The sequence below is a fragment of the Populus alba genome, chromosome 3, assembly GCF_005239225.2.
Source record: "Populus alba chromosome 3, ASM523922v2, whole genome shotgun sequence".
Taxonomy (NCBI): Eukaryota; Viridiplantae; Streptophyta; class Magnoliopsida; order Malpighiales; family Salicaceae; genus Populus; species Populus alba.
In genome coordinates, this window is record NC_133286.1 from 6,421,844 (window position 1) to 6,440,717 (window position 18,874).

General features: G+C 33.5%; 1 protein-coding gene across 1 annotated transcript; it reads left to right on the forward strand.

The window, feature by feature from the left end:
• Nucleotides 1–4,666: 4,666 nt before the first annotated feature.
• Nucleotides 4,667–18,579, forward strand: LOC118031046 (leucine-rich repeat receptor protein kinase HPCA1). The gene is made up of 19 exons (XM_035035346.2): nt 4,667–5,145; nt 5,689–5,809; nt 5,895–5,966; nt 6,277–6,351; nt 6,450–6,521; nt 6,664–6,825; nt 6,929–7,003; nt 7,297–7,368; nt 7,460–7,531; nt 7,649–7,717; nt 7,842–7,916; nt 14,794–14,865; nt 15,031–15,168; nt 15,301–15,779; nt 15,890–16,048; nt 16,126–16,262; nt 16,829–17,048; nt 17,408–17,628; nt 17,811–18,579. Exons 1-19 carry the CDS (start codon nt 5,064–5,066, stop codon nt 18,249–18,251), a joined length of 2,814 nt encoding a protein of 937 aa, XP_034891237.1. The 5' UTR covers nt 4,667–5,063; the 3' UTR covers nt 18,252–18,579.
• The last annotated feature ends 295 nt before the right edge of the window (nt 18,580–18,874 follow it).

An 18,874-nucleotide genomic window follows, 5' to 3' on the forward strand; every position in this document is an offset into this window, starting at 1 on the left:
AAGATCACAGGTTTCCAGCCTATATACTAAGTTTATGAAAAGATCAAAGAGATATATTATATAATATAAACATAAACATAATAAACATAAACATAAACATAATAATAATAATAATAATAATAATAATAATAATAGTAGTAGTAGTAGTAGTAAGAAGATGAAGAAATTAATGAGAACTTTGAGATGAAAGATTAATGTAAGGATTAAACAATGATACAAATAAATGTCAAGTTAGAGAATCCACCAATGGTATTTCAAACGAGTATAGTATAAACTCTTATTACTCAATTTGGAAACCACACATGGAGGAGGTTCCAATCGGATGATTTGTCATTAATAGCTTATTATAAATTATTAACATGATCATATTAATTATCTTATTTACATAACACCAAACTTTTAAATATTGTTAGGAATTTATGATGTTAACTGATGTTAACAACAAATCAAGTTCCTTTCATAGCCCAGGTGTAGGTAATACCATACGGTTGAGCTATGAGAGTAAGCATTTGTGTACCAAGTACAACACAAATCTAGATTTACCATTTAACAAGCAAGGTATTAAGAATTAGTAAGATAAAAATATAAGACATGTTAATATTAAACATTAAGGTCCATGTTGAGTTTACACCATACTTATTCTTACATCATTAGTGTAACCTTTTCACCTTGACATAATAAACTTAGCTAAACATAATGAAGAAGAGAAACATAAATAAACAAAACAAGAACATAAATAAGATACAAGTTAACTAAGGAAAGGAAAGGAAATGAAAAACATAAACAAGATATTAATGAAAGCAAAACTTAAGAATTACAAAAAATATAAAGAGAGAAATAAAGAGCATGAACTTGATCTGAACAACCAAGCCCCCAAATATATGGAAAATGCCTCCTTTTATAGGCCAAAATTCAGAATTATTGATTTGATGAATAATTGTTGAGTGGTTGGCCAACTTTTGACTTTGTGAAAATCCTTATCTTCTTGTCTGAATAAAACGAAAATGCTAGCATCAGAACTGGGTCCACTTGAAAACATGAAAATTGTAGGAAATTGACTCAGCTTTCCAAAAAAAAAAAATGGAGGTGAGTTTGGAATTTTAGAACTCTAGATATGGGCTAAACACTAAACAGTATTCGGGCTGCAGGACAGATTCAGACTTCTCCGTTGTTGCTATAATTTGGACTTGCAAATGGCCTTTTTAGATCTTGATGAAAACATGAAAGTTGTAGGCCTATGTCTTACCAAGTCTGTTTAAAAATGTGAGGTCATTTAAACATCTAGAACTTGAGATATGACCCAATTACCAAACAGTGTTTCAGTTTGGACTGCACCAATATCTCTTTTCTAAGCTTCACCCTCTCTTTGTCCTTTCAATTTCCATACTTGAACTCATCAATCAATCCTTTGATTTATATGATAGGCCTGCATTTAAGATGAACATTTACCATATATTAAGGCATTTTATAGTATTAGACTTGTTATTATAAAACATACTTTAGGTAAGGAGTTATTGATACTTTAAGTGCAAAATGATGATATAAAACCTTGATAAATATGCACTTTTAAGTACTAATCACACCCCCCAACCAGTTTATTACTAGTCCCTAGTAATCAAAGCGTTAAAATAGAAAAATAATTTGCAAATTCCATAAAGCAAGACATTCATCATTCAACTTCCATTAATCTATCCAGATAAACAAACTCTTATTAAATTCATATATCTGCTCAATACTCTTAAACAAGATATTACTAAACCTTTCTTTTGTGCTCAAAATATCAACATATAGTTATGGGGCTTTACTTGGAAGAAAAATAAATTTTTTTGCTCTAATATTTAAGGTTAACTTCCTTAGGTTAGGATATATATATATATATATATATATATATATATATATATATAAAACTTAAAACACAATGCATCTTTAACCCATATAACGAGCTTTCAGCTAATGACTCTCAGACCAGTTGGTCTTAGGGCATTAGGTGTTGAGACACCCTTACGAGCTTAGTAACTCGGGTTGTAGATACTGATACGTAGATAGTGCAATGTTTGATTCCTTTAAGCTTTTCTCCTCAACCTATGTAACAAGCGTTGGGTCAATAGCTCCCAAGTCAGTTGACTTTAGGATATTAAGTGTTAAAACACCCCTTCAGGCTTAATTGCTTAGGTTAGGGAGGCTACGAAACCAAACTTATCTATGTTTTTATTATCATCAGTATTATCATCATTTTTTTTTTCAAATTATATACTATCTCTTTCCCTTAGTTATTACATTTAACAAAAGAACCTAAATAATGTAATAATCCAATGTGCAACCCACAATCATATGTTAAAGTGTATGTGTGAAAATGAAGTTTTAAGAATACTTGTTAAATGAGCATATGAGCAGAATCAAGTACTAACAATACGAGAGTTTGTAAACCTGAATATTTCAAGAAGTATTTTGATAGACCTTGTTAAGAATGTTTACTAAGATGCGTCTCAAGAGTCACTTTAACAAAAGAATTCCTTTTACTCTGCCATCCTAGTAACAACAGTTTTGCAAATAGTTTATGAAATAGAAAACATAGTTTTTTTTTTTTTTTTGAAAATATCAACTATTACCCTTTTTCCCCGACAACGGCGCCAAAAACTTGACACGACCAAAAGATTGATGTCTTCTCCCAAGTGCAGGAGTGTCGAAGTAATAAATAACCCGACAAGACCGGGGTCGAACCACAGAGAGGTTAATTGTATAAATTATAAATAACAATACAACTATAACAACAACAATAATAATAACAACAATGATAACAATAATAGTAATAGTAATAGTATAGTAGTAGTATACTTAGTACGTGGCGTTGTTATACTTGAGAATGATCTAAAAGATCGGGTCACAGGTTTCCAGCCTATATACTGAGTTTATGAAAAGATCAAAGAGATATATTATGTAATATAAACATAATGTAAATAATAATAATAATAATAATAATAATAATAATAATAAAAGAAGATGAAGAAATTAATGAGAACTTTGAGATGAAAGATTAATGTAAGGATTCAACAATGTTAAAAATAAATGTCAAGGTTAGAGAATCTACCAATGGTATTTCAAACGAGTATAATATAAACTCTTATTACTCAATTTGAAAACCACACACGGAGGTTCCAATCGGATGATTTGTCATTAATAGCTCATTATAAATTATTAACATGATCATATTAATTATTTTATTTACATAACACCAAACTTTTAAATATTGTTAGAAATTCATGATGTTAACTGATGTTAACAACAAATCAAGTTCCTTTCATAGCCCAGGTGTAGGTAATACCATATGGTTAGGCTATGAGAGTGCCAAGCATTTGTTGTACCAAGTATTATACAACACAAATCTAGATTAACCATTTAACAAGCAAGGTATTAAGAATTAGTAAGATAAAAAGATAAGACATGTTAATATTAAACATTAAGGTCCATGTTGAGTTTATACCATACTTATTCTTACACCATTAGTGTAACCTTTTCACCTTGACATAATAAACTTAACTAAACATAATGAAGAAGAGAAACATAAATAAACAAAACAAGAACATAAATAAGATACAAGTTAACTAAGGAAAGGAAAGGAAATGAAAAGCATAAACAAGATATTAATGAAAGCAAAACTTAAGAATTACAAAAAATATAAAGAGAGAAATAAAGAGCATGAACTTGATCTGATCAACCAAGCCCCCAAATACATGGAAAATGCCTCCTTTTATAGGCCAAAATTCGGAATTATTGATTTGATGACTAATTGTTGAGTGGTTGGCCAACTTTTGACTTTGTGAAAATCCTTATCTTCTTGTCTGAATAAAACGAAAATGCTAGCATCAGAACTGGGTCCACTTGAAAACATGAAAGTTGTAGGAAATTGACTCAACTTTCCAAGAAAAAAAAATGGAGGTGATTTGGACTTCTAGAACTCTAGATATGGGCCAAACACTGAACAGTGTTCGGGCTGCAGGATAGATTCGGACTTCCCCGTTGTTACTATAATTTGGACTTGCAAACGGCCTTTTTAGATCTTGATGAAAACATGAAAGTTGTAGGCATATGTCTTACCAAGTCTGTGTAAAAATATGAGGTCATTTGGACATCTAGAACTCGAGATATGACCCAATTACCGAACAGTGTTCCAGTTTGGACTACACCAATATCTCTTTTCTAAGCTTCACCCTCTCTTTGTGCTTTTAATTTCCATACTTGAACTCATTAATCAATCCTTTGATTTATATGATAGGCCTGCATTTAAGATGAATATTTACCATATATTAAGGCATTTTATAGTATTAGACTTGTTATTATAAAACATGCTTTAGTTAAGGAGTTATTGATATTTTAAGTGCAAAATAATAATATAAAACTTTGATAAATATGCACTTTTAAGTACTAATTAACATATGAAGATAATGATGACCCCTTTTGCTTCAACAAAAGTGGAAGAATACTTGTTTTCGACAACAATAATATTATAATAGTATATATATGGTAGAATAAAAATGCACACCAGTGAGGACCTATCTCATAATGTATACATATATTTATTAAATGCGTCTGGCCTGTTTTGTGCAGGAAGAATTTAATACCACAACCCACCCCTACATAGCTTGACGTGGTTGGTTCCATGACTCACACACGCCTGTTCTATTTATCTTTATTATGTTTAATGTATTACTGCAAAATTTTGAAATATTTTGATATTGACATATTAGCGGCACGCCAGCCAGCCTCCAACTCCAAGTTGTTCCTTTGCAGTATAATTCAATAAAGTTGTTTCGTGAGGAATCTTAACGTATTGTTTCCTTTAAATTATGATCATCATACGAAATTGGGCAACGCAACTTAGGACGACAAGTCCTTCTGGCTGAGAGAACAGATTTTGGTATAGTTTGGTGAAAGAAAGGTTTCCAAGGCCAAGTTTTCAACAGTTCAAGTCTTTTTATGCGTGAGAATACTAAACGGGTTTTCGGTTTTTCAACATTACAAATTATAACTGAAAACAAAGAGCTTCTTTGAGGATTTCTTGAGAAATGGGTCCGAGAATTCTTGTATTTCTGGTTGTTGCTTTAAGTCAAGTATGTACCATACCAGCAATGACTGATGGGGCTGATTGTAAGTTCTCTACAAATTATTATCTTCCCGTTTTCTTGTTTTGGTGAATTACTTAGAACATGCATCTTGTTTAAGTACTCTTTTGATCCAAATTAGTATCAATTGCTCATGTCTAACAGATACTATGCTTAAATATAGACTCAGGACTCCAGATTCCACCTTTGTTAATTCACAGATGTTTGTTTGTTTGTTGTGCAATTAATTGCATAATCTTATTAAGCTGAATTTTGCTGTCCATGCATGCCTGCTTGTGCAAATTTCCGGAGTCAGGATTTGTTATTAATGTCAGTTCAGGAGTTGTATCTGGTTTAAGATATACTTTGTCAACTCAGAAGAGTATCCAGCCTTCATTGGACGGTTTCCTGTTCTTGTACGATTATTGAAGTCTAGGCCCCAGAATTGTCCATTAGTCTTGATTAATCTGGGAAATCAAGTAGTTGTAATTTTTTTTTTATTTACCTCCTCAATCTATGTCATATTATTTGACAATTTTCACATTAATTGATTGATTTTGTTTTATAATATCGTTGACTCCTGATGCAGTTACTGCATTGAAAGCTCTCAAGGATATCTGGAAAAATGTACCACCTACTTGGGTGGGCGCTGATCCCTGCGGAAGTCGGTGGGAAGGCATTTTGTGCGCCAACTCACGCGTGACCTCCATGTAAGCCACTGGCTATGTTTGATAGAGGCTTGCAGATTTTTCCTTCTTCAGTTTTTAATATTAACCCCATAATTCTCAACTGTAGAACATTAGCAAGCATGGGATTGAAAGGTTCACTGTCTGGAGATATCCAATCCTTGTCAGAATTGCAGATTCTGTATGTCTTCATTCTACACTGTAACCTTTCCTTTTTAATGTGATGAACAGGATCCAATCATCCAAGTTACAAGCAATGTGCTTGAATTATTGTTTCAGCTTTTAGTCTTCTAAAGGATGATGATAGGCATTAAGTACTGATGCCTCCCTCATTCTCAGAGCTTGCTTTTATATTCGAGATGGGCATTGCTTAGAATAACTGTTGGCAAGGGATTGCTTTCATATTGAGTGATTAAATGATTGAATAAAGGGATATATTTGCATGCAAGGGATTGCTATTATACGTTTCTAATAATTGCATCTTTATATAGGGATTTATCCTACAACAAGGGCTTGAGCGGCCCTCTTCCTTCAGCAATTGGGGATTTGAAGAAGCTAACAAACTTGTAAGGGGATGTTCTATTGCACCATACTGTAATTTGATGATAAATTTCTTGCCTGGTATCGGTCCTGATGTTAACTTTTTTGTTTCCTTTCATTGTAGAGTACTGGTTGGTTGTAGTTTCTGTGGTCCGATCCCTGATTCAATAGGATCTTTGCCACTACTTGCCTCTCTGTAAGAACTTTTCAACGTGTAATACTTTCCTTGCTTTACCGTATTGTTCATGATTCTTGTAATATATGCTTGTAGTAATATGCTTGCCGTCGTTTATGTCTGTGGCAGCATTTCTAAAACCCTTCATTGGTATTACCTGCAGATCTCTGAATTCGAATGGCTTCACTGGATCTATTCCCCCTTCAATTGGGAATCTAACTAGCCTTTATTTGCTAGATCTTGCTGATAACAGGCTTACTGGGACCATCCCTGTCTCCACAGCGACTACACCTGGTCTTGACCTGCTAGTTCATACAAAACACTTGTATGTCAGATCTCTTCGTGCTATACTTAATTCTCACTGCTGCTTTCTTACTGCAAATGATTCCGTTTACCATGTTTGTTGATACTCTAAAACCTATTTACAGTCATCTTGGATTGAATCAGCTCTCAGGCACAATCCCTCCTAAGCTTTTTAGCTCGGAGATGAAACTCATACATGTGTAAGTTTCATTCAATTGTTAAAATATTGGATGGTGGTGAATAAAACTATTTCACAAACTGGATAAGAGATCATGTGGCTATATGCTGTGTACTCCTTTTCGGTTGAATACACGCTTAATAAATCATAATAATCCACAAAACTGTTCACCTGTACATTTCTTTTCTCTTCTCGGATTCTTAAAATTGTCTTGCAATTCGTTTGACTCTTCTGGAATTGCAGAATTCATAATCACCGATATCTGCCTACTCATGATTTCTTTGATTGTTTCTTTCTTTTCCTTCCTTTCGGCAGACTTTTTGAAAGCAACAAGCTGACAGGCAGCATTCCTTCCACCCTTGGCCTTGTGAAGACTTTGGAGGTTGTGTAAGTATCAGTAGTATTGGAGACTCATGTCATTTTGTACTGTGATTCACGACGCTCAATTTTGTAATGGAGTCTGCTATATTGGTTACAGGCGCCTTGATAATAACTCATTTAGAGGATCTGTCCCGTCAGACATCAATAATCTTACCAGTGTCAGTACGATGTAAGTATGGAGGGGAGAGACATTCCATCATAACCGGTTGTATTCAATCATTAATATTCAATATCTCGTGGGAATTTTTCTTATGTTGTAGAGTGTTGCTTGCTTACCATCTCTCAGGTTTTTATCCAACAATGATCTAACTGGGCCACTTCCCAACCTTACTGGCATGCATGTTCTCACTTATTTGTAAGAATTACATGATTTACAAGTACATGATCAGTTTTTGAGATGAAATCTAGCTCTACTTTTTCTTTTCCTTTTTTTTTTTTTTTTTGCTGTATGTGTATTCTGATCAAATTGTTGTTTGCAGGGACATGAGCAATAATAGTTTCGATGATACAAAATTTCCTCCATGGTTTTCAACCTTGCAGTCTTTGACAACATTGTATGGTTATATCATGGTTCTCTGCTTTCCTTCCCAGTCTAAATCCGCTCTCCCTAAACTATCACACACACATCCCTGAACTCATTAAAAGCACAAACCCTTTCCATCAACTTGCTTTGAGTGAGTTCATATATTAACTCACTTGACGTATTAAAGTCATCTGCTAGCTGAAATGCTATGTTAATATCACGTCTTAACAATAGAGATTTAGGAAGAAGATAGAGAATAAGAAGAGTAGAAAATTGAGAGAAGAGAGGATAACAGTATTAACTGTCAAAACAATGAATCATTTATTTCTTGCGTATCACGTTAGTTACACCAGTGTTTATATACACTTGTAACTTCTAACTGTCAACCAACTAAAGACGTTATTCAACTAACAGCTAACCAACCAATGTGCACGTGGCTTAATTCTCTTCTAACTGATTAACTGCTTCTTCTAAAAATAAACTAGATTTTGGTTTTATTAAAAAACTGTGGATTCAGTTTATCATTTAAGTATTGGTCGACTGGTTGGATTAAATGAATCATTCAACTGATTAAGTCGGCATAATACTTTTCCTATTCAGATTAGATTTTTCTTTTTTTAGTTTAATTTCTTAATTGTCTAGGACTTTCTGTTTATAAATAGAATTATAGTCAGAACATGAGAGAGCAATGTAGAATAGCATATAGAGTGTATACTTGAGAAAACATTAAATGCAAAAACATCCTTTCTCTCAAATTTTTCTTGTTCTTTAGTTTTAGATTTTAAGATTATCTTCTACGACACCTATAGTTTCTTCCAACAAGTGATATCAAAGCTTGTTTTTTATTATTTAACATGACCAATTCAAACTTCACACTTTAATTTCCTCGTTTGATAAAGGACAATTATGAAATTTGAAATATTCATTTGAAAGCTTGACTAGATTCCCAAGATGTGTGAGAAATAGTTGAAAAAGGTATTGAGAAGCCTATAAAAGAAACAACATTGACTTCAACCCAAATGGAGGCTAACAAGCAAGTATGAGAAGTTTTGCAAAAGACATGAAGAAAGGATCAACAAGCACTCACAATCATCCAACAAGCAAGTATGAGAAGTTTTGCAACCAAGGAGTTAACGATGTCAAAAATGTATGCTTATAAAAGTTACGAGGTGACTTTAGCATTATATGCTTGAATCGAAGAGTATTTCAGATTATTTTACTAGAGTATTGACCATATACAACTAAATGAAGATATATGGGGAGAAGATGGAGGAAACACGTGTGCTAGAAAAGATTCTACGCTCAATAAGTCAACCTGTTGACTGAATAAAGCAAACTAGTCGACTAATTCATCTGACAGGGGCAATTTGAGATCCAGGTTTGACAAAACAAGAGTTAAATATTACAATTATGAAAATATGGAATATTATGCCAGGGATTGCTAGAATCCAACCAGAAGGATTGGGGAGAATGTCAATCTTATTGTAAAAGACGAGAAAGAAGCCACTCTATTACTAGTCCATGATAAACGTATGCATGTCAAAGAAAACATGTGGTATCTAGACAATGAATACCACATGAGTGGAGATAGAGGTAAGTTTATGGAGCTTGATGAATAAATTAAAGATAATTTCAACTTCGTGGATTATTCAAAGGTTTCCATCAAAGTAAAAGGTATGATTCTTATAAAATTAGAAAATAAAAGTCATTAATTTATTGGTGATGTTTATTATATTCCTACTATAAAAAAGCAATATATTGAGTTTGAGATAATTGTTAAGGAAATGTTATGAGATTAAGATGAATGATCAATATACCTTGACATTACTTGATACCCATAGAGCTATGATTGCAAAGATAATCATGACAAAGAACATAATGTTTTTGCTAAACATATAGATGAATGTGCCTAAATGCTTAAAGGATGTGTGAAGGATGAGACATAACTTTGGCATATAATACTTGGGCATATAAACTTTGATAGGTTGAAGATGATGACAAAAATAGAGATGTTGAAGGGTCTACCATCCATAATACATCCATATCAATTGTGTGAAAGATGTTTAATAGGCAAATAATTTCGCAAAAGCTTTCCAAAGGAGTCCGCATCTGGAGCAAGTCAATCCTTACAAGAGATACATGTAGGCATATGTGGCCTTATTCAACCATGCTCATTTGGTAAAAATTTATATTTTTTATTTTTTATTGATGATTATAGTAGAAGAACATATATATACTTCTTAAGATAAAATATAGTGTATTTAATTTTTTTAAGAAGTTTAAGACATTAGTTGAGAAAAGAAAATGGTTACTTTATAAAATCCCTTATGACAGATTGGGGGTGAATTTTATTCTAATGAGTTTTTTGAAGCTCAAGGTATAAAAGACTCCTAATAGTGCCTAGATCCTCATAATAAAATATCATGGTAGAGAGAAAGAATAGAAGCATCTTCAATATGTCTTGAATCATGCTCAAAACTAAGAAGGCTCAAAACTAAGAAGATGCCTAAGAAGTTTTGGGCTTAAGCTTAAGCAATAGGTTGTGTTGAATACTTGTCAAATAGGTGTCCTACGAATGGCTTGAATGGCATAACTCCATAAGAATCATGGAATGAAAGAAAGTTAGGTGTTTCTTACTTGAAAGTGTTCGAAACCATTGACCATGCATATGTAAATGATCAATTAAGGACCAAGCTAGATGACAAGAATAAAAAGATGATCTTTGCGTGCTATGATCAAAGGTTCAAAGGATACAAGCTTTACAATCCCAATAAAGGAAAGACAATGATTAATAGAGATGTTGAATTTGATGAAGGAGCATGAGATTGAAAGATAGATGATGGTGAGAAACATAATTTTCTACCAGTTCTTGATGAAGAGGAGGAGAGATATAAAGATCATCAATAATCTATAATTACACCTCCACAATCACTAATGAACTCAATTTCACCTTTATCTTCTTCTTCTAGTAGAAGTTCTAGTAGTGACAACCCACCTAGTCCACTAAAAAAGATAAGGAGCCTTCATGACTTATATGAGGTAACTACTCCTATTGATGATGTGACACTATATTGTCACCTTGCTACATGTGATTCTATAGTTTTTGAAGAAGCAATAAATGATGAAAAGTGGAGAATGTTATGGATGAGGAGATTGCATCAATTGAGAAGAATGACATATAGAAATTAGTTCCTAGATCAAAAGAAAAAAAACCAATAGGTGTCAAATGGATCTATAAAGAAAAAAAGAATATTAAAGAAGAAATGGAGAGGTAAAAGGCAAAGTTAGTGGCAAAAGGCTATAGTTTAAAGAATGGGATTGACTATGATGAAATGTTTGCTTTGATTGCTATATTAGAGACCATTTGATTAATCATTGCCATAATTACCGAATATTGATGGAAAATCTATCAAATAAATGTCAAATAAGCTTTTCTAAATAGCTTTCTTGAAGAAGAGGTCTATATTGAGCAATCTATAAGTTATGAAGTGAAGGGATATAAATATAAGGTTTTAAAGTTAACGAAAGCCTTGTATGGATTGAAGCAATCCTTCAAGGCTTGGTATAGTCGTATTGGAAGCTATGGGTGCTTTCAATATCTATAAGAACAACCAAATTCTTTTCTTGACATCATACTTTTATCCTGGTGTTCTAGGTATAATTATTAGTTAATACATTAAAAAATAACCAATACTCATCCACTTTCTCATCTAACCCCACAATCTCATTACTCTCTCCTTCTATGGTTTCAAAGAACTCATCTTTGTCATCTTCTAACCCATCTATCATATGAATTCCCTTCATATTATAATGATGCCCTAGTATGCATACTTGTCTCCACATTTAAAACATTGGCTTAGACGCCTTCTTTATTCATTTAGAGTCTCAATGTGTTTTGATCCTACTTTATAATCTACTTAGAAGGAATAAAAGGCTTTGTTGGCATTTACTTAGTGCTCTTCTTGTTCCAAGAGCAAGTTTTGTTCTTGGTAGCATCAACTTTGCACTTTTCACTATTGCATATTTTAACTTTTCTTGCCATTTCACATCCTCAAAAGCTTACATCAATGTAGTCGGTTCCAGAATCTTGAGCATAGGTTTTATGTCATCTTTCATTCCATCAAGTAAACTTGAAATGTAATAGGTTTTAGGTAATATTGGATTCAAAGCATTCATGAGATTCTTAATTTCTTTAAATTTCTCCATATATTACTCCACACTTCTATTTGCACTAGTTTGTTGAATTTCTCCACCACATCCTCTCTGCTATCAAACCTCATACAAGTCCTTTATTAAATTCCTCATAACTAGCTATATCCTTCCCTTCAAACAAAAAGCCTTCATACTCCTAAGTTTAAGGAGGCTATTTCCATCCATTGCTAAATTGAAATGAAATTCAACTTTAAGAGTTTCCTATATTTCTTGATCCAACCTTGGATTTTCTCCGTTAAAGCTTGGCAATTCTACTTTAGGCAAGGTGACATTGTATCCTCCTCTTTGGATTTCCTAACCTTCTAGGCCTTCTCTACTTTGATTGTTTCATTGTTAAGGAAGAGTTCCATTAGTATCCCTCTTAACTCTTCCTTCTCTATCAATCTCCATAACTTCTAATGATGCTTTTAGTGAAGCTATGATATAATATATATGCAACTATATTATTCAATAGTTTTACCTATATTTGTTTGGTATTTTGCCTATATTTTATATATAAAATGCCTTGATAATTGTTGTTTTATATTTTAAAGGTATTTTTGGATGTAAGATTAAAAAAGAAATAAATTGGAGATAAAATTCAGATTATGTTCCAACTCAGGTCGAATATTGGTAGATTTGACCTCTAATCAATGTTTTATACAGAACTTGAGTTGTAGAGGTCAAAATGAAGTGATTCTAGTGGAATTACAAAGCTAACATTCATATGTTTTTTTACACATATATAATAAGAAAAAAACCCAAAAGATAGAGCATGGATCACATCCTTTAAAGATATGTCTCGCATTCTGCTAGTTTTGATCTTCGACCATTCTGACTTCAATATCTTGAGTTAGAGAAGTTCATTTGATACAAACTCAATTTTGTTAGATTCTTGACTCAAATACCTCCCAACCCACTAGATTTCAGCAGAAAAAAAGCTCATATGAAGGAGACATGATTTTTATAAGACAACCCATAAATTCTATCAACAGACAAGTTTTGTGAAGAAACAAGTTCAACTTACTTCTCAAGCATCCAAACTAACATGGAAATTATTTCTTCGTATTGAAAAGGTCTTTACTTGGACAATTTAACTTCTTCTCTAAGTTCAAAGTCAAAGCTTGAAGATTTTATGCAAGACTATTTTTCCTTCTATTTAGAAAAGTAGTTAATATACTAAAAAATATAGATCGTCTACTTTGAAAATGACTATTATTATTTTAGAGGATACAAATGGATTGGAGGGATGTGGGGATTAGGGTTTTCTTTCAAAGAAAAAGAAAGAGAGAAAGAAAAAGGAGGGTGGCTAGAAAGAAGAAATAAACTCTCACCATTTTCTCCTATACCCGAAATCATGTTTTCATCATTTCTCTTCCTTAGTTTTTTAATAGACTTGCAAGACTAAGTTATTTTTCTTGGTTGAAAGTATACAAGAACCTTCAAATTTCAAAAACTATGAGATCTATTTTATCTTTTCTTTTTAGTTTATATAATGAATATGAATGTTTTCCTATGTTTATTTCATATGACTGTTTAGTTTGATTGTTAGAGCAAACTCTAAGTTATTATTCTAACAAATCTATTTCTAAGTTTGCTATAAAAATCAGAGTTGTGATATTTAAACTTGTGAAGCGACTAAGTTTAGTAATTGTGGCAGATCTATATTGTTAATCTTAGGGAAAACATTCAATTAAATCGAACATAGACTGCAAATAATTATGTTTTTTATATTTATCAACCTATCTAGTTCTTAAGGTTGCTATTAAATTAAATTACTAGTGCGAACACTGTGGTTGTTTAATAGCTAGAGTTAGTTACATTGCGAATCAGTTAACTGACTAATGTTAATGAAAAATAAATGTTCAGAATATAAATTGACATATCATTTCAATGATAAGTTTTGATTGTCATAGGTGGATATTTACTTAAGACCAATATTTTTCTCTTAATAAGTTTTAGTTTGTTTAATTTAGTTTGATTACTTTATTTTGTTTATTATATAGTCTAGATAACCTTAAAAATCCCAAACTTTGAATTATTTAGCATAAATACCTAAATTAGATCTTCCTTGTGGGATCAATTCCTTACTATACTATCTTATATGTTTAAACTAGAGTAATTAATTTGTGTGACCTCAACATTGCAACAATCTAGTTTTGAGTTGAGGTGGTCATTCTTCTATACTTAATCCTCTGCAATAGAATATAACTTTTTATATCAGTGTTTTGTTTATCCACCTTTTACCATGTTTCTTCAGGTTCTTCATCTTGTTATTTTCCACTATTGTAGCATTGGATCACTGCTTCGATACCACATTGTTAATATCATGTTTTAACAATAGAGATTTAAGAAAAGAAGAGAAGAAAATTAAGATTTCCCTATTAAGTAGGAGTTCTTATTTCCAATCACCTATCACCACACATACCTTTCAGTAGCATAATGTTTGGGCCGTGTAGTCATTCATTTCCTGCCCTTTTGTCATATAACATATGGCTTTCTGTACTATCTTCTTATTGAATTTTTATTTTATTTTTTTGGTACGAAGTCCTGTTAAATTCTTATTGAACACTTGAAAACCTGGGAGTCCAAATCTCCAATCTTGGGAAGCGATATCTTCTTAAATAAGGGATAACTGTATTAAACTTCTTACAGCTTAATACTCTTTATTATCAATCTTTGACAGCACCTCAATTTGTGTCATCTTCTTATTGCAGGGTGATGGAAACAACACAACTTCAAGGACAGATTCCTGCTGACTTCTTCAGCCTTTCTCATTTAGAGACTGTGTAAGAGCCAGCATTAAGTTGTTCAACATTTCATTCCATTGATGTTTGGAAACCTGTACAGAAAATTAGCTGCTTCCTTTCATGGATTCACAGAAGATAGGTTTAGATTGATATTTACATGTTATGGCATGGCTGGTCGGTACCTGACTTGACTTCTGGTGACAGGGATGCAAGAAATAACCAGCTCAGTGGCTCATTGGATATTGGAACAGGCCACGGAAACCAACTAGCATTGATTGATTTGCGAAAAAATAAAATTTCTGCCTACACTACCAGACTGGGAGGAGAAGGAGTGAGTGTAATGTAAGCCAGATTCTTGATTTATGTTTCATTATTCTGGGAAACAACATTTTAGTACCCTGAGAAAGTCAAATTGCCGGGATATATGTTTCTTGTTAGTAGCTCTCTATCTTGTGTGTCTGTTAAATTTTGCAGACTTGCAGACAACCCAATATGTCGGGAAACAGGAGTGACAAAAAGTTACTGCACCGTCTCCCAACCCAATTCTTCCTACGCGACGCCTCCAAATAACTGTGTGCCTGCATCCTGCTTTGCTACACAGCATTCCAGTCCCAACTGTAAATGTGCATTTCCATACACAGGACTTCTAGTGTTCAGAGCTCCTTCATTCTCAGACCTTGGAAACATCACTTACTTCAGTGTTCTCGAAAAGTCTTTGATGAATTCATTCAAGTCCCATCAATTTCCTGTGGATTCAGTTCGTCTAAGTCAACCAAGAAAAGATCTGTCTCAGTACCTTGATTTGAATCTGCAAGTGTTTCCATTTGGCCAAGATCGTTTCAATAGAACAGCAATTTCAAGTATTGGTTTTATGCTAAGCAGCCTGACTTTCAAGCCTCCAGCGCAGTTCGGACCTTTCTTTTTTATTGGTGATACGTATCTGCATTTCACAGGTAGTCTCATAACTGATACAGAACTGAAAGAAAAAAACTTACCCCCAGCTGTTTCTCCGATTCTTATTGTAACACCGCTCTCCCCTCTCTCCCTCTTTCTTCTCATCCAGGAGAAGTTAGAGGATCAAAAAAGTCATCAAGCACAGGTGCTATCATCGGAGCTGCGGCTGGTGGCTCTGTCCTTCTGTTGCTATTGCTTGGTGCTGGGCTTTATGCTTTTGGTCAAAAAAAGAAAGCAGAAAAAGCAATTCAACAAAACAATCCTTTTGGTATGAAAAGGATTTGTGTTTTTTACTTGGCAATTGCACTCAAGGAATTTCTTGGATTTATTTTGTTTCATTTTCAGCACACTGGGAATCAAAGAATGGTGTTGTAAGTGTTCCTCAATTAAAAGGAGCCAGATGCTTCTCTTTTGAAGAGCTCAAAAAATACACCAACAACTTCTCAGAAACCATTGACATTGGTTCTGGGGGGTATGGAAAGGTTAAGTTTGATTATCTCTCTCCCTCTCTGAAAGCCTATCACATCTTATCTGCAAATGGATATTTATTTGCATTTGATCTATCCATGTTCATGATGTACTGATAACATTTATTCACATAAACATTCAAAGAAAACCCTGAATCTCAAACTAGTCGGAACTGGTTCACAACACTTGGATTTTTGTCAATCATAATTCTTACATTACAACTTCACCACACTTGACCAGGTTTTCTAAAATACACTATGCCAATCTTATCCTCAATCATCGGGGAGAAAGAGATCTGTGCCCCCACACATAAATTGCTTTCAATTTTGCTTGCTAGCATGACAGATGTTTTCAAAATCTTTTTCAAAATAACACAATTATGCTCTCACCTTCCCAGCCAGGTAACTTTTCATTCTGCACTTCAAGTATTTTCTGCCGCTTTTAAAATTTGTGTCGTTGACATGATCATTTTGAAAGGATGTAAATTCGTTTTCTATTTCATTGACGCAAAAACAATCATTCCCATTGATTTTTTTTTCCTCTGTCCAAAACATCAAGTTAAACGTGATAACATTTGCAGGTTTATAGAGGAGTTCTTCCTACTGGAAAACTAATTACCATCAAACGAGCTCTGCGAGGATGGATGCAGCCTGGGCTGGAATTCAAGACTGAGATTGAACTTTTATCCAGAGTCCACCACAGAAACGTTGTAAGCCTTGTAGGCTTTTGCTTAGAAAGAGGTGAACAAATGCTCGTATACAAGTTTGTGTCAAATGGAAGTCTCATGGAAAGCCTATCAGGTACTTTCATCAGGTCCTACGACCTCTCAATTCTTCAATTTGATTCTTCAGGACCAGTCACTTGGAGTTTGCTATCTTACACTTTTTTTTTCTTGAGAAATTTTCGTGCATGTCATATAACATTAAAGTAGTATACCTCGTATCGCAAGATCCAAATTTAAGTGCTTCGCATAAGCATAATAACTGCCATCTTCCAATACCAGCCAAGATGTCCTGTGTTTCAGGATTATCGGTCTCAAGCATCAAACGATAAAAATGATATTTATTGCTTTAATCCCTCTGCATAATGAGATATAATATAAACGTAGACAAAACTGCATTAACCGCTCATTTTCCTTCGTTCTTTCCAATCCAAGCAGGGAAGACAGGAATCAGGCTTGATTGGGTGAGGAGACTCAAAGTGGCCCTTGGTGCAGCAAGAGGCTTGGCCTATCTGCATGAACTTGCCAACCCTCCCATTATCCACAGGGACATAAAATCAACCAACATATTATTAGATGAAAGCTTAAATGCAAAAGTTGCCGATTTTGGCCTCTCCAAGCTTATGGGAGACAGTGAAAGGGGTCATGTTACCACTCAGGTGAAAGGGACGATGGTCAATTCCTCCATAACCTCACTCCATCTGCACAATACCATTATTTCTTACTGTTTTTTTTTTTTTTTTGTCGTAAACTATGATTCATTTAACAAAATGATATGCAGCATCTGATATGATCAGAATGGATGATAGAACTGATTGCAATAATCATTGCATTTTTTTAGGGTTATTTGGATCCAGAATACTACATGACCCTGCAACTAACAGAGAAGAGTGATGTTTATAGCTTTGGAGTTGTAATGCTGGAACTATTAACCGGAAGAAGGCCAATAGAACGAGGAAAGTACGTTGTGAGAGAGGTAAAGATGGCATTGGATAGAACAAAAGATTTATATAACCTCCGCGAACTTCTTGACCCAAGCATTGGTTTGGACACAACATTAAAAGGTCTAGATAAGTTTGTCGATGTTGCCCTAAAATGTGTACAAGAGAATGGAAGAGACAGGCCAACAATGGGTGAAGTGGTGAACGAGATAGAGAATATCTTGCAGCTTGCTGGTCTGAACCCCAACGCGGATTCAGCATCGACGTCGGCAAGTTATGACGATGTAAGCAAGGGAAGTGCTAAACATCCATACATGCATAGCAACGATTCCTTAATTTGAATACAGTGAGGGCTTTCCAGATCCGAAGGTAGAGCCACTGTGAGCTCAGTGTACTATGGGCTCGGTAAATGGTTGAATGTTACTTCCTCGAGTATGATTTGCTTATTTATTTATTTATTTTTTGTGTTGTTTGTACTTTGTAGCTTATGTTGAATCAGAACTGTAAATGCGTTGAATTCTTTGCTTTTGAACATTTAGTGAGCACTGTAAGAGTTGCATATGATTTCTGATCAGAGAATATTGTTGCTGTAAAATTCTCACTTTGATTGGCTCGCTTGTATGCTTGTATCCGAACAGCTCAGACGCAAATGGTTGTTTTAAAGACGAATAGATTACGAAAACCTTGTTCTTCATTTAATTTCAATTTCAGACTGTGTGGGAAGAACCAAAAGTTTATAATAGGATGTTTAATTTGAATTTAATTGATGATATACTATAATTCTTATATTTAAAATAAAATACTAAATGATATAATTGAATTTAATAATAATGATTGAAATACATGTTAGTAATTTTAAGTATTTTGCTCTTAAATTATTTTTATTACTTGTGCATAATAATCAAATACTGAAACTTGCTTTTCCCTGAAAGAGAAGAAAAAGGCCTTACAATTTCACTATAGT

Excerpts from the sequence above, each read along its gene's own strand:
- LOC118031046 (XM_035035346.2), top strand. The coding sequence starts at position 5,064 with ATGGGTCCGAGAATTCTTGTATTTCTGGTTGTTGCTTTAAGTCAAGTA. Across the intron at positions 7,718-7,841 it reads ATGCATGTTCTCACTTATTT|GGACATGAGCAATAATAGTT; the intron begins GTAAGAATTACA and ends TGTTGTTTGCAG. Across the intron at positions 15,169-15,300 it reads GGAGAAGGAGTGAGTGTAAT|ACTTGCAGACAACCCAATAT; the intron begins GTAAGCCAGATT and ends TAAATTTTGCAG.